This window comes from Rhincodon typus, chromosome 1 (genome assembly GCF_021869965.1).
Source record: "Rhincodon typus isolate 14 chromosome 1, sRhiTyp1.1, whole genome shotgun sequence".
NCBI classification, from domain to species: Eukaryota; Metazoa; Chordata; class Chondrichthyes; order Orectolobiformes; family Rhincodontidae; genus Rhincodon; species Rhincodon typus.
The window spans coordinates 144,088,134-144,100,876 of NC_063332.1; the positions used below are offsets into that span (position 1 = coordinate 144,088,134).

The following is a 12,743-nucleotide window of genomic DNA, read 5'->3' on the forward strand; positions in this document are numbered from 1 at the left end:
ACTCTCATGAAGAAAGGCCTTACCCATATAGCTTATCTTGATCATTCAAACCCTCCATCCCAGGAATCAGCCTACTGAATCTCTTTGAATTGCGTCCAATGCCAGTTTACCCTTTTTTAACAAGGGGACCAAAACTGGACACCGTCCTCCGGGTGCGGCTTCACCAGGACCCTGCAGTGTTGCAACAAGATGAATTTTAAACTCTTAACTCCCTAGCATTAAAGGACACAATTTCATTTGACTTCTGAATTACCTGCTTGCCAATGTTTTGTGTTTCATGCACAAGAACACACAGATCCTTCTGTACTGCAGGTTTTTTTTGGGAATATCTCTCCATTTAAGTCTGCCTTTTGATTATTCCTACTGAAGTGCATGAATCGTTCACTTTCCTACATTAAATATTATCTACCATGTTTTCGCACACTGACTCGGCCTTACCTGTGTCCCCTTGCAGATTCCCTACTTCCTCATCACAACATGCCCACACACCTATTTTTGTGTAGTCAGCAAATTTTGATACATTGCACTCCTACCCCTCCCCCAAGTCATTAACATAAATAATAAATAACTAAAGCCCCAGGACTGATCTTTGTGGCAGTCCACTAGGAATGTAATTTGTCCTTCTGTATGTTAACCAATCCTCAATTCACGCTAATACATTGCCCTGAATTCTGTGAGCTCCTATCTTGTATGCTAAACTTTTATATGGCACTTTAGAGTACTTTCTAAAAATCCAGACATTAAATAAACCACTTCCCCTTTGTCTGGCACAGTGTGTACTAGCTATAAGATGCACTGCAGTTACTCCTGAGGCTATTCCAACAGTACATTTCAAATTTGCGACCTCTGCCACCTAGAAGGATACAGGCAGTAGATGTGTGGGAACACCATCTGCACGTTCCCCTCCAAGCCACAAATTTTTCTGATTTTAAACCATGTTCCTTTCCTATTGCTGTGTTGAAATCTTGGAACTCCCTTTGTAACTGCATTGCAGATATCATTATGCCCCAAGAATTGCAGCAATTCAAGAAGGCAGCTCACCACCATTATCTTGAGGGCAATTAGGAATGGTTAATCCATGTTGGCCTAACTGGATTTGCTCATATCTGTAAATGAATTTTTGAAAATCTCATTTCCTGAACTTGTGCATGAAGAATGGCCACTTGGTTCAGCGTCTTAGCTAAGAGGGGGCAAAAACTGGCAAGATCGAGCAAGTTGCAATCTTTGGAAAATTACTGATGGCAATAGTGTAAGGATGTGAGAAGAAAATACGACTGATACTGACTTGTAAATCCACTACAAAATACAATTTTATTTCAAGTAATTATTTCGTCAGTCATAAAGGGAAGAAAAAACTCTTGTATTTATAAATTGCCTTTCACAGACATCTATGGTGTTAAGTCACTTTACAATCAATGAATACTTTTTGGCATCGTAGTTACTATTGTAGCAGCTCACATGTGCTCAGCAATTTCCTGCAAACAGCAATATGACAAATCTGTTTTTTGCGTTGTTCATTTGAAGGATAAATATTGAGAAGACCTCTAGGGATAATTCCATTGCTGTTAATGTCATGGATGACACAACCACTAACGAGAAACCTTTTTGAAAAATTCAATTTTGATAAGATTGATACTTGTTGGTTGAACATTAAATCATATTTTTAGTTTCCTTCAGAAACTCTCTAGCTGCTAATTGCTAAAGCATGCAGTTATTGTTCTTGGTACAAGTAGCAAAGATTTTTGTATAGATCTTGTTGATGTAAAATAAATAGTCAAATGATAAAACAGAGACTGCTGACAGCAAAATGGTCAAAAATGTTACTGAGCACAACAGCAGATGAAGTGGGTGGTTTGTTTTTAGAAAGAGCATAATATGAGACCTTGTTTAGCATATTTGAATTTGCAAGTTAGATAGCAGCTTTTGGAAGGTTAAACATACCTGTGTGCTCAAAATGAAAACCATTAGAGATCAAGGCTGGAGTATCATCCATGCTTTTCAACCTTAAATCCTTTTCTTAGTGTTATTGCAATGTTGAAACAACTATGTTGCATTTGAGTATCACCTTTAATGTGGTAGACAATCCTAAGGCACTTCACTGAACTTTTACCAAACAAAATTGGCCACCAGGCCATAGAAGAAAATATTAGATCATAAAATCAAAAATTTGGTTGAAATTAATAGGTTTTAAAGAGTTTTACAGTCATGGAGGTTTACAGTACTGAAACAGGCCATGTGGCCCTTCAAATCTGCGCCACTGAGAAACAACCATCTAACTATTCTAACCATGTTTTACTTGACCCATAGCCTTTTATGCCTTGGCATCACAAGTGTACATCTCAAATACTTCTTAAATGTAATGAGGATTTCTGTCTCTACCACCCTTACAGGCAGTGAGTTCTAGGTTCATGCCACTGTCTGAGCGAAAAGATTTTTATGCTAATTTCCTGTAAGCCTCCCCTTATTGAAACCATGCTGACTGCTCTTAATTAATCCCTGCCTCTCCAAACACAAATTTAAGTCTGTTCCTAAGAGCCACATCTGCATGGGTTTCCTCTGGGCACTCCAGTTTCCTCCCATAGTCCAAAGATATGCAGGTTAAGTGGATTGGCCATGCCAAATTGCCCATAGTGCCCAGGGGTGTGTAGATTAGGAGTATTAGCCATGGGGAATGAAGGGTTACAGAATAAGAAAGGCGGTATGTCTGGATAGGATGCTATTCAGAGGGTTGGTGTGGAATCAGTGGGCTGAACAGTCTGCTTTTACACTGTAGGGATTCTATAATTCTATAATTGCTTCCAAAAGTTACCCCACCACTGAGGTTAGGTATCTTCCTGGTTTATCCCTTGTTTTCTACTTAAATAGCTATATCGTATTGTCTTTAGCACCTACCCTGCGGGTTAAAAATTATTGACAGTGTCCCTGCTGTGTCCTCCCTTGCCTCACTTAATCGAATGGGGTACATTTCATCTGACTCTGGAGATTTATCTACTTTTAAGCCTGCCAAATCATTCAGGACATCATCACTGTCTGCACTTCTATTCTCCCAGACTTCTATATTCAAAATGTTCCTCTTGCTAGTGAACACCAACACAAGGTATTCATTTAGAACTCTTGGGTACATCCTCTTGCTCAATGCACTGTGACCCTTAATGGGCCTATGCTTTATCTAGGGATCCTTTTATTCTTTATGTACTTGGAAAATAACTTAGGATTTTCCTTTATTTTGTCTGCCATTATTCTTTTGTGGCCTCTTTTTGTTCTTCTGCTTCCCTTTTTAAGTTTCCCCTAGCATATTATGCCCTCTGGTGATTCTGCTGTTTTGTGCTCTAGGTATCTACCAAAAATCTCCATTTTTCTCTTTATGCAAACCTGTATATCCCTTGATATCCAGGATTCAGTGGTCCCAGTCTTTGGTCTTTATTGGAACATGTTGGCCCTCTGCTCTTCCTGTTTCCTTCTTGAATGTATCTACTCAAAAGTGTCAGGAAGAAGACAGTGTGGGGAGGGCACAAGGTACAGGGAGGGAATTCCAAAGCTTTGGGCCTAAATTGCTAAAGCCATGATGGCCAGTGGTGGAGCAATTTAAATCATGAATGCACCAAAGAGCAGAATTGAAGGAATGGATATATCCCATATGTAATGGATAGAAGAGTATTTTAATATTATTTACAGAACTTTTGCACAGAAGTAATCCTGTTCAAAATTTATGTTTTGATCATTCAGAAAAGTGCCATATAAAACTTAAATCTACAGAGCTAAATGGCCTGCTGCATATTAAAATTATTCTGATAAAATTTAAGAATAAGAATCCTAGTATTGATTTTAATGCTTTCATTTAGATTTAGGTATTTGTTCTATTACTGCAATCCCTTTTGAGAAGTCAAAAGTTCTTTTCACGTTGGAGGAACTGGAAGATTTTACTTTCATGGATGAAACTGAACCACTTAAAACTATAGACACAACCAAAACGCCACAGAATATGGAAAAGTGGGGATGGATCATGTTTGAGTGTGGCATTGAAAACTTAACCATAAAAGGTAGATTTTTTTTCTTTCATTTCTGTGTATTCACAACAAATGTGTTAGTTCTTGCATGTAGCCACACTATGCTATCTCACTTGCTGTCAATGAGATTGTTTAACAACATAGGAAGTAAGACCAGGAGTGGACCATTTTGTCACTTGAGACTTATCTGGCATCCACCAGTATCATTGCTGATATGTTCGTTTCACCCCCCCCCCTCCAAAAAACATTGCTTGCTGGGATAAAAATTCATGAGGATTAATAATCCTTCAGAGAGAAGGTATTCCATCTTGTCTCTATCTTAATCGGAAGACTTCATATTTTGATTGGTTCTCCCTAGTACTACGTAGCCCAGTGAGGGAAACACTGTCTGAAATTCCCCTCAGAATTGTATGTTTCAATAAAATCACCTCTTATTCTTCTAAACTCCAATAGATAAAAGCCTGCTCAAACTTGCCTTCCAAGTGCAATGCTGCATTCCAAGAAGCAACCTTTTTGAACTGCCTCCAATGCAAATATATTACTCCTTAAATAAGGAGATCAAAACTATACGCAGCATTCTAGAGGTGATCTCACTAGTGCCTTATGCTGCAAAGGTAAATAATAGCAAGACTTTCATACCCTATCCCTTGTGCAAGAAAGACCAACATTCCATTTTCTTTCCTAATTACTTACTATATTGTGATTGATGAACAAAGGACATCTGGATCCTTCTGTACTCTTGAGTCCATTTAAATATTATTCTATTCCTTTCAAAGTGGATAAACTCTCATTTCCCCAAAACATACACTATCTGCCAATTTCTTGTCAACTCATTTAATCTATTTATAACCCTTTGCAAACTCTGTACTCCTTAAAACTTGCCTTCCTGCCACTTTTTGTATAATCAGCAAATGTCTGCCATTTGCTCAGAACTATGTGGTTCAACAACCAACGGATCAGACTCTGCAATATTGCAACATGTAGTTGTGATGGGTGGTGGAAATGACTGAAGGCACTGGAAATTGCAAAGCCTATGGGCTCTGACAACATTCCAGTGATGGCATTGGAGATTAGTGCTCTAGACCTCCCCTGCGCTAAGCTGTTCCAGTATAGCTACAACATTGGCAGTGCGGAAACTTGACTAAGTATGTCCTGTGCACAAATAGAACAGATCCAATTGATTTGCCACCCCATCGCTATACTCTTGGAAATCCGTAAAGTGATGCAAGGGGTTATCGACAACGTTATCAAGCTGCACTTGCTTGGCAATAAACCAATTGACGATCAGTTGAGTTCCACCAGGTCCGTGAGCTCCTGTCCTTCTTACAGACTCAAACATAGGCAAAAACTGAATTCCAAAGGGGAGGTGAGAGTGACTGTATTTGGTAGCAAGGCCACATTTGATGGAGTGTGGCATCAAGGAACCGTAGCGAAAATAGAGTCAATGGGAATTGGGGAAAAGAATCTGCTGGGGTTGGAATCATAACTAGCAGAAAAGAAGATGGCTGTGGTTGTTGGAGTTCAGTCATCTCGACTCTAGGACATCTATGCAAGAATTCCTCAGTCAAAGGCTCCGTCATCTTCAGCTGCTTCTCAGTGATCTTCCCTTGATCATTAGGTCAGTTCATTGATGATTGCCAAATATTTAGCAGCAATTTTGACACCTCAGATACTGAAGCAGTCCATGTTCATATGCAACAAGTCCTGGATAACGTCCACGCTTAGCTGGTAAGTTGCAAGTAACATCTGTGCCACACAAATGCTATGTATTGACCATCACTAATAAGAATCTATCCATCATGCCTTGGCATTCAATGGCAATTCCATTGCTGAATCCCTCATTGTCACCATCCTGGGAGTTATCATGGAGCAGAAACTGAACTGGGCAAGCCACATGAATACTGTGCCTCCCAAGGCAGGTCAGAAGCTGGGATTGCAGTGGGCAAATCACCTCCTGACTTCCTGAAGTCTGTCCACAAGTTGGGAGCGTGATGGAATACACCCCACTTGTCTGGATGTGTGTAGCTCCAACAACACTCAAAAAGCTTGACACTATCCACTATCCAAAGCAGTCCACTTAATTAGCGCCACATTCACAAACATTCACTCCCTCTGCTGCTGGCACACAGTAGAAGCAAAATGCGCTGCAAAAATTCACAGGTGCTCCCTAGACATCACTTTCTGAACCCAAATCCGCTACTACTAAGGAAAGCAACAGCACGTACACGTGGGAGCAATGTTAACATGCAAGTTCCACTCCAAGCCACTTACCATCTTGACTTGGAGACCTATCGCTGCCATTCCTTCATTGTTGCTGGGTAAAATTTTTGCTTGGTCTCCTTACTTGAGAAAGAATATACTGGTACTGGAGAGGGTGCAGAAGAAATTCACAAGGTTGATTCCGGCATTGAGAGGATTGCCTCACGAGAAGAGATTGAATAGACTGGGACTATATTCATTGGAATTTAGAACAATGTTCGGGGTGGATTGTATGGAAACATATAAAATTATGAGGGGAATAGATAAGATTTTTTTAATTTATTCATTCACAGGAAGAGGGTGTCACTGGCCAGGTAGCATTTATTGTCCAGAGGGAAATTAAGAGTTAGCCACATTGCTGTGAGTCTGGAGTCACATGTAGGCCAGACCAGGTAAGGATGGCAGTTTCCTTCCCTAAAGGACATGAGTGAACCAGATGGGTTTTTCTGACAATTGGCAATGGGTTCATGGTCATCATTAGATTTTTTTTTTAATTCAAGTGCCACCATGTGCCATGGCAGGATTCGAACACAGGTCCCCAGAACATTTTCTGGGTCTCTGGATTAACAGTCCAGCGATAATACCACTAGGCCGTTGCCAAAGCAGGGAGGTTGTTTCCACTGGCAGGTGACACTAGAACTAGGGGGTGTAACCTCAAAATAAGAGGGAGCAGATTTAGGACTGATTCGAGGAAGAACTTCTTCACCCAAAGGGTTGTGAATCAGTGGAATTCCCTGCCCAGTGATGCAGTTGACATTACTTTCTTGAATGTTTTTAAGGCAAAGATAGATTTTTGACCAGTAAAGGAATTAAGGGTTATGGTGAGTGGGTGGGTAAGTGGAGCTGAGGCCACAAAAATATCAGCCATGATCTTTATTGAATGGTGGAGCAGGCTCGATGGACCTGATGGCCTCCTTCCCTCCTGCTGCTCCTATTTCTTATGTTTTTATGTAAAAATCCTGGAACTTCCTTTATAATGACATTGTGGGTCAATCTTTACCAAATGGACTGCAGTGGTTTAAGAAGGCAGCTCAGCATCACCTTTTCAAGGGCAGCTATCGATGGACAATTAAAGCTGAGCCAGCGAAGCTCACCTCCCTGAATAGGTTGACAAAAATACCTGCATCTAAATCATGAATATGACCAGCACTCTACTAGTTACAGTTTGCCATCTTGAAAAATGACCCATTTTTCCAACTATGTTTACTGTTAGTTAGTCAATCCTTTCCTGATTGTGCTGTGATTTTCTACTTTCCTACCATTATCTTTTTAATAACAGATTCTATCATTTTCCTGATAAATGTTCAGCCAACTGGCCTATAGTTTCCTCCTTTCTGTGCTTCTGCTTTCTTGAATAGAAGTATTACATTTGTGATTTTCAAATCTGCTGGAAGTTTTCCAGGATTAAGGGAACTCAAGAAGCCTGACATCATCCAGTCAAAGCAGCCTGCTTAATTGGCATCTCATCCACCATTTCAAGAATTCATACCTCCATGACCACCTCACAGAGTCAGTAGTGTGTACCATAACAATTCACAAAGACTTCTTCGACAGCACCTCCCAAACCTTTAGCCTCTAGTATCTGCATGAGAACAGCACCAGCTACAATTTATTTTCTAAACCACACCACCCTCTTGGAACTGTGTGTTTCCATTTCTTCACTGCTGATGAGTGGAAATCCCTCCTACCAGCACTAAAGGTTTATCTGCACTAGATGGATTTCAGTAAATCAAGAAGAGGGATCATCGTCATCTCAAGGTCATTAAGGAATGGGCAATGAATCCTGGCCTTACCAGCGATGTTCTCATGCATGAAAGGTACACGATCAGAAAAGATAACTGAAGGAATCCAAAATGCCGCTGCACTGAGGGTCCACGTTTTCTTCATTTCTCAAGCTTTCTTCTTGAGATTTTCTTCAGCGACGTTTTTGTTTTCAAATGCTCCTTTTTAATTCTCACTAACTCCCTAAGAGGTGATATATTCAAGTAGTAACGTTATCTTCAGTGTTTGCATTGACGTATGGAATATTTGGGCTAACACAGAAGCAAAATTTAAAAATTCAGCAATAAGCTCAATAAATATCACCATTCCATGAGTCTTAAAGTCACAAAATACAAGGAAAACATTAATTTCCTAGCCACCACGGTAATTAAATTGGGACAAGACAGCAGTGAGAAGTTAGCGTAAGAAGTATTTTTTTAAATAACTGGCTGCACTTGTATACACAAAAATCCATCACTATAAACACATTTTCTACAGACTGCTAAATAGTTGCATGTTTATCTATAATACAGTCATTGCGCCTCAAGTAATTTGAGGCACTTGGATATATGGTAACACATAATGCAAACCCTTATGGAATAAAACAGGTCAGTCTTAAATTATCCATTGTTGTAGCCTCTCTCCAACTTCTGTAGCCTCATTTCTCCCCAGGCCCAGTCTTATCTCTGTCTGCCCCAACTTTGGCCTGGCAGTCTCTTTTCCTTGTTATCACTTACCTTCTGAGTAATTCATTTGGAACCCTAACTAAGTCCTCCTGCTCAAGGCACTGTGTGGTCCGTAATGGGCCTAATGCTTTCCCCAGTTATCCTTTTATCCTTAATGCCCTTGTAAAATAATTGAGGGTTTTGCTTTATTTTGTCTGATATTGTTCTTCCATAGCCTCTTTGTTCTTCTGATTCCCTTTTGAAGTTTCCCCTTGCACATCCTGGTCTCTGCGGCTACTGAGTGATCGAAGCAGCAACTCATTCGTGATTCTAGGTCCGAAACACCGTCCAGCAGACGTTTCTCCGGTTTGTTACCCCCCCTCCCCCATGATTGAATTTTCCTTAGCATTTTGGGAGTGAATTTGTCTGCCGCTCAGTGTGTTTGAGTGTTGTGCTCCGTATGTCCTATTAGCACCAGGTCCTGCTTATCCTTTTACTATGCATCACTTTCCCAATTGACTTCTGGTTAAGCAACCTCAAGCTTAGACTGAAAAATTGTCACCATTGCTATCAGTTATCTCGAAAACAGATAATTTCCTCCACCTCTACAGTTGTCCGAGATTTCTGCACTCTTCAACTTCTGGTGCCGTGGTCCACCCAGTTTTATTTGCTCCACTGTTGGTGTTTGTGCCTTCAGCTGTCAAGGCCCTAACCACTGGTATACCCTTCCTATGAATTCCTGTCTCTCGACCTTTCTTATCTCCTCTAGATGCTCCTTAAAACCTGCTTCTTTGATCTAGCTCTTATTTTCAGTTTTAAAATTGTCTAATGTTAAATAGACTGCTAAATTTTGCTTTGTAACGTACTAGTGAAGACTTTTAGTTCATTTTGGCTTGTTCAATATATTGCATAAACACATTGTTGGTCAAAAGGGCCTCATTTTTTGAAACTTTGGTACCCTAATGGCCTGTGGTCTGCATAAGTCTATATAATGTCATTTTGTACTAATATCAAAATCACTGTGGGTCAGGTTGGGTGGTGGGAGAGAGTTTTTTCTTGCATTTTGCTTTTGCAGGAATTAAAATTTACATGTGCCTTATGCCAGAAGGGCTGAAGGTGGTCCTGTGTAGATAATCTTTCTTTCCATTTATAGTGAGCCAAAAGCTCAGCAACTGAATCACACATTGCTTGGCTATAGGCTTGTGCTCCTCATCAGTTACTGAGTTATGATGAATTTTATTATGTCTTGGGGGTGGCACGCTGAGAAAGTTCTTCTTCACTGCTAGCCGTTGAGTCATTGCTTTGCATTTTTGAGGGTGATCAAGGAGCTGTTACAAAAGAAAGGAGTGAAATACATTAGAAATGGGAAAATTGATTACAAAAACACCTCTTCATTAAATAATAATACTTGCGTGACACATCTGATAAATGGTTGGAATGTACGTAATGTCAACTATTGTTACTCTGCTTGGATTCTTAGGAGGAAGACAGTCAGGAGCTATTTTGTACAATGTTTCGGGTGTTCTGGGGAAATCAAATACAGTGGAAAGGAATGGACTGCTAAAATCAGGAGATTCTACTGGTTCTCCAACTGGCAGTGGCTATAGCACTGATGTATCAGAAGATAATCTCCCTCGTGATGAAAGGAGTCCAACTTCAGGTATCAATGGGAATTCAGCATCAGATGATCAGGTAAAAAAAAATTAACATCACTTGATAAATGCATTATAAATTTTATTAAAATGTAATAATGTTTAAACTGCCAGTGGTTTTAATTTTTGATTATATCAGGTCTGTATCTGTCACTCAGAAGAACCTATACCAGTTCACAATACATTATGAATCTATTTGCAAGTATTTCGATCTTTGATTCTGAGAACATAATTATGGACCTTAACTGGACTATAATGACCTGCATCTTAGATACTGGCAGCCAAGTGAATGTCCCTTATATAATAACTATGTCCCTGAGTTCAAGATTCCCCTCTTAGTGTAAACATCTTCTTTGCACAAAATTTTGTAAATTTAGAACTCGTGTCTGAAACTGCAACAGTATTTCCTGAACAAAAACCAAAGAACTATGGGTGCTAGAAATCAAACAAAATTAGAAATTGATGGAAAAAACTCAGCAAGTCTGGCAGTATCTGTGGAAAGAAAGCAGAGGTAACGTTTTAGGTCCAGTGACCCTTCCTTAGAACAGAAATCTAGTTTGTCTATTGGCATCATCTTGAATAGATTATCACCAGCAGATGTGAATTGCCCAGCCCTCCTCTTGCAGCAAAATGGCTGACAGTCCAGCACACATCACCTCCCCAGTGCAAAAGATGATGCCAGCACGTCACGTTGGCATTTGATTAATTGCTATCCCCTAAAGGCTTATCTTGAAATGCCACTATTGATATTAATGAAGCTTTGAAGTCGCTAAGTTCAATCATTTGTGAAATAGCAGCAGCAACATTCGGAAAATATGTAAGCTGTAACTGCTTTGAGACCTCCTGTTCTCAGGTGGCATCTTTAACCAAGACAGACATGCCAAAAACAGGCATATACATTGCAAATAGACATAGCCTTATCCAGTGTTAAGAAATCTAAAGTAAGAACAGAAATTGGTGGAATAAAACACTCAGACTTGAAACATTACTTCTTTTTTTACTCCACAGGTTCTGCTGAATATTATTGCTCCAACAATTTCTGTTATTTCAGATTTCCAACACATGCAGCATTCTGTTTTTCTAGAAATTTAAACTGTGACAGTGAAAATCTGTGTTGTAAATGATGGTATTAAGTTCGTCAGCAAAATTGCTTATCTTAAAATCAACAAATGGTGAAATATTCCGTGAAAGTGATTCTGGGTTGAAAAGAGCTTTGAACTTTCCTCCAATGAAACTGACATTACCCAGTTTGCACTTGACACTTCACTTGCAGCTTTCCAACATACTTAAGCTAGATATAGAACATAGACTAGCAATAAAACACCAAGCAAAATGAAATTCCAGTTGAGCTACTCAAGCATAGAAAGTCCCAACTACTGTCATGCTTTCATCTTAGAATCTTAGAATCCCTACAGTGTGGAAACGAGCCCTTCGGCCCAACAAGTCCACACCGACTCTGAGCATCCCACCCAGACCCATCCCCCTATAACCCACCTAATCTACACATCCCTGAACACTACGGACAATTTAGCATGGTCAATCCATCTAGCCTGCACATCTTTGGACAATGCGAGGAAACTGGAGGAAACCCATGCAGACTACTTACTTTAAAATTGCATTTTTAGCTTCACAGCAAAGAATTTAGTATCACTAATCAAATAGTATTCTGATTTTTCTATATTCAACTGTACAGCATGCTATAAAATTAATTTTGAAATTAGTTCACAAGTTTAATTTTGGAGCAAAACTCACCGGAGAAGAGTAGGGAAAGTGACCACGCCATCCAGTTTTTTGATTCTATGGCAGCTCAGATCCTGATAGTAGAGTTTTGTAGTACTTTTGGTATGCTTTTTCTTTCTTTGTATTTTAATTTGTTTGCCAAATTTGGGCGAGGTTAGTGCCAAGTTTACAGGACCGGTTGAATCCAATCAAGTGATATGTGATTACATTGTATTAGCTGAGAAACCTTATTATGAAGCTGCTAATTTATCAGTATCTTTAAAATATCATGTCTGAGCTTGTACAAAAATGGTCATAATATAAAATGACTTTTTAAACATTCTTTTTGTTTTAAAATGATTTTGTTTAGGATGAAGGGGTAGAGTCTGATGATCTTAAAAAGGATCTTCCTCTGATGCCACCACCACCAGATTCCAGCAGCATGAAACTTACGATTAGCGAAATTTGGTTTAGTTTTGCTGCACCAACCAATTTACATTCATGTGTCCAGACTTATTCCAGGTAACTGTCTTTCAGTGTATTTATGGAAATACCTTTCATAGATCAACAGAAGGTTTCTGTGTCTTTAAATAGCCTTCATTAATATTAAAGCTGAAATATTTGCTCATATTTAATCACATACAACAAGATCTGGACAATATCCAGGCTTGGGCTGACAA

General features: G+C 39.5%; 1 protein-coding gene across 1 annotated transcript in view; it reads left to right on the plus strand.

The window, feature by feature from the left end:
• Positions 1-12,743, plus strand: part of kiaa1109 (KIAA1109 ortholog) — a 433,631-nt gene that overhangs the window by 241,565 nt on the left and 179,323 nt on the right. Inside the window, exons 39-41 of the mRNA XM_048608993.1 lie at positions 3,843-4,040; positions 10,173-10,384; positions 12,434-12,585. Coding sequence (XP_048464950.1) covers positions 3,843-4,040; positions 10,173-10,384; positions 12,434-12,585 — 562 coding nt within the window. The remainder of the gene's footprint in view (positions 1-3,842; positions 4,041-10,172; positions 10,385-12,433; positions 12,586-12,743) is intronic.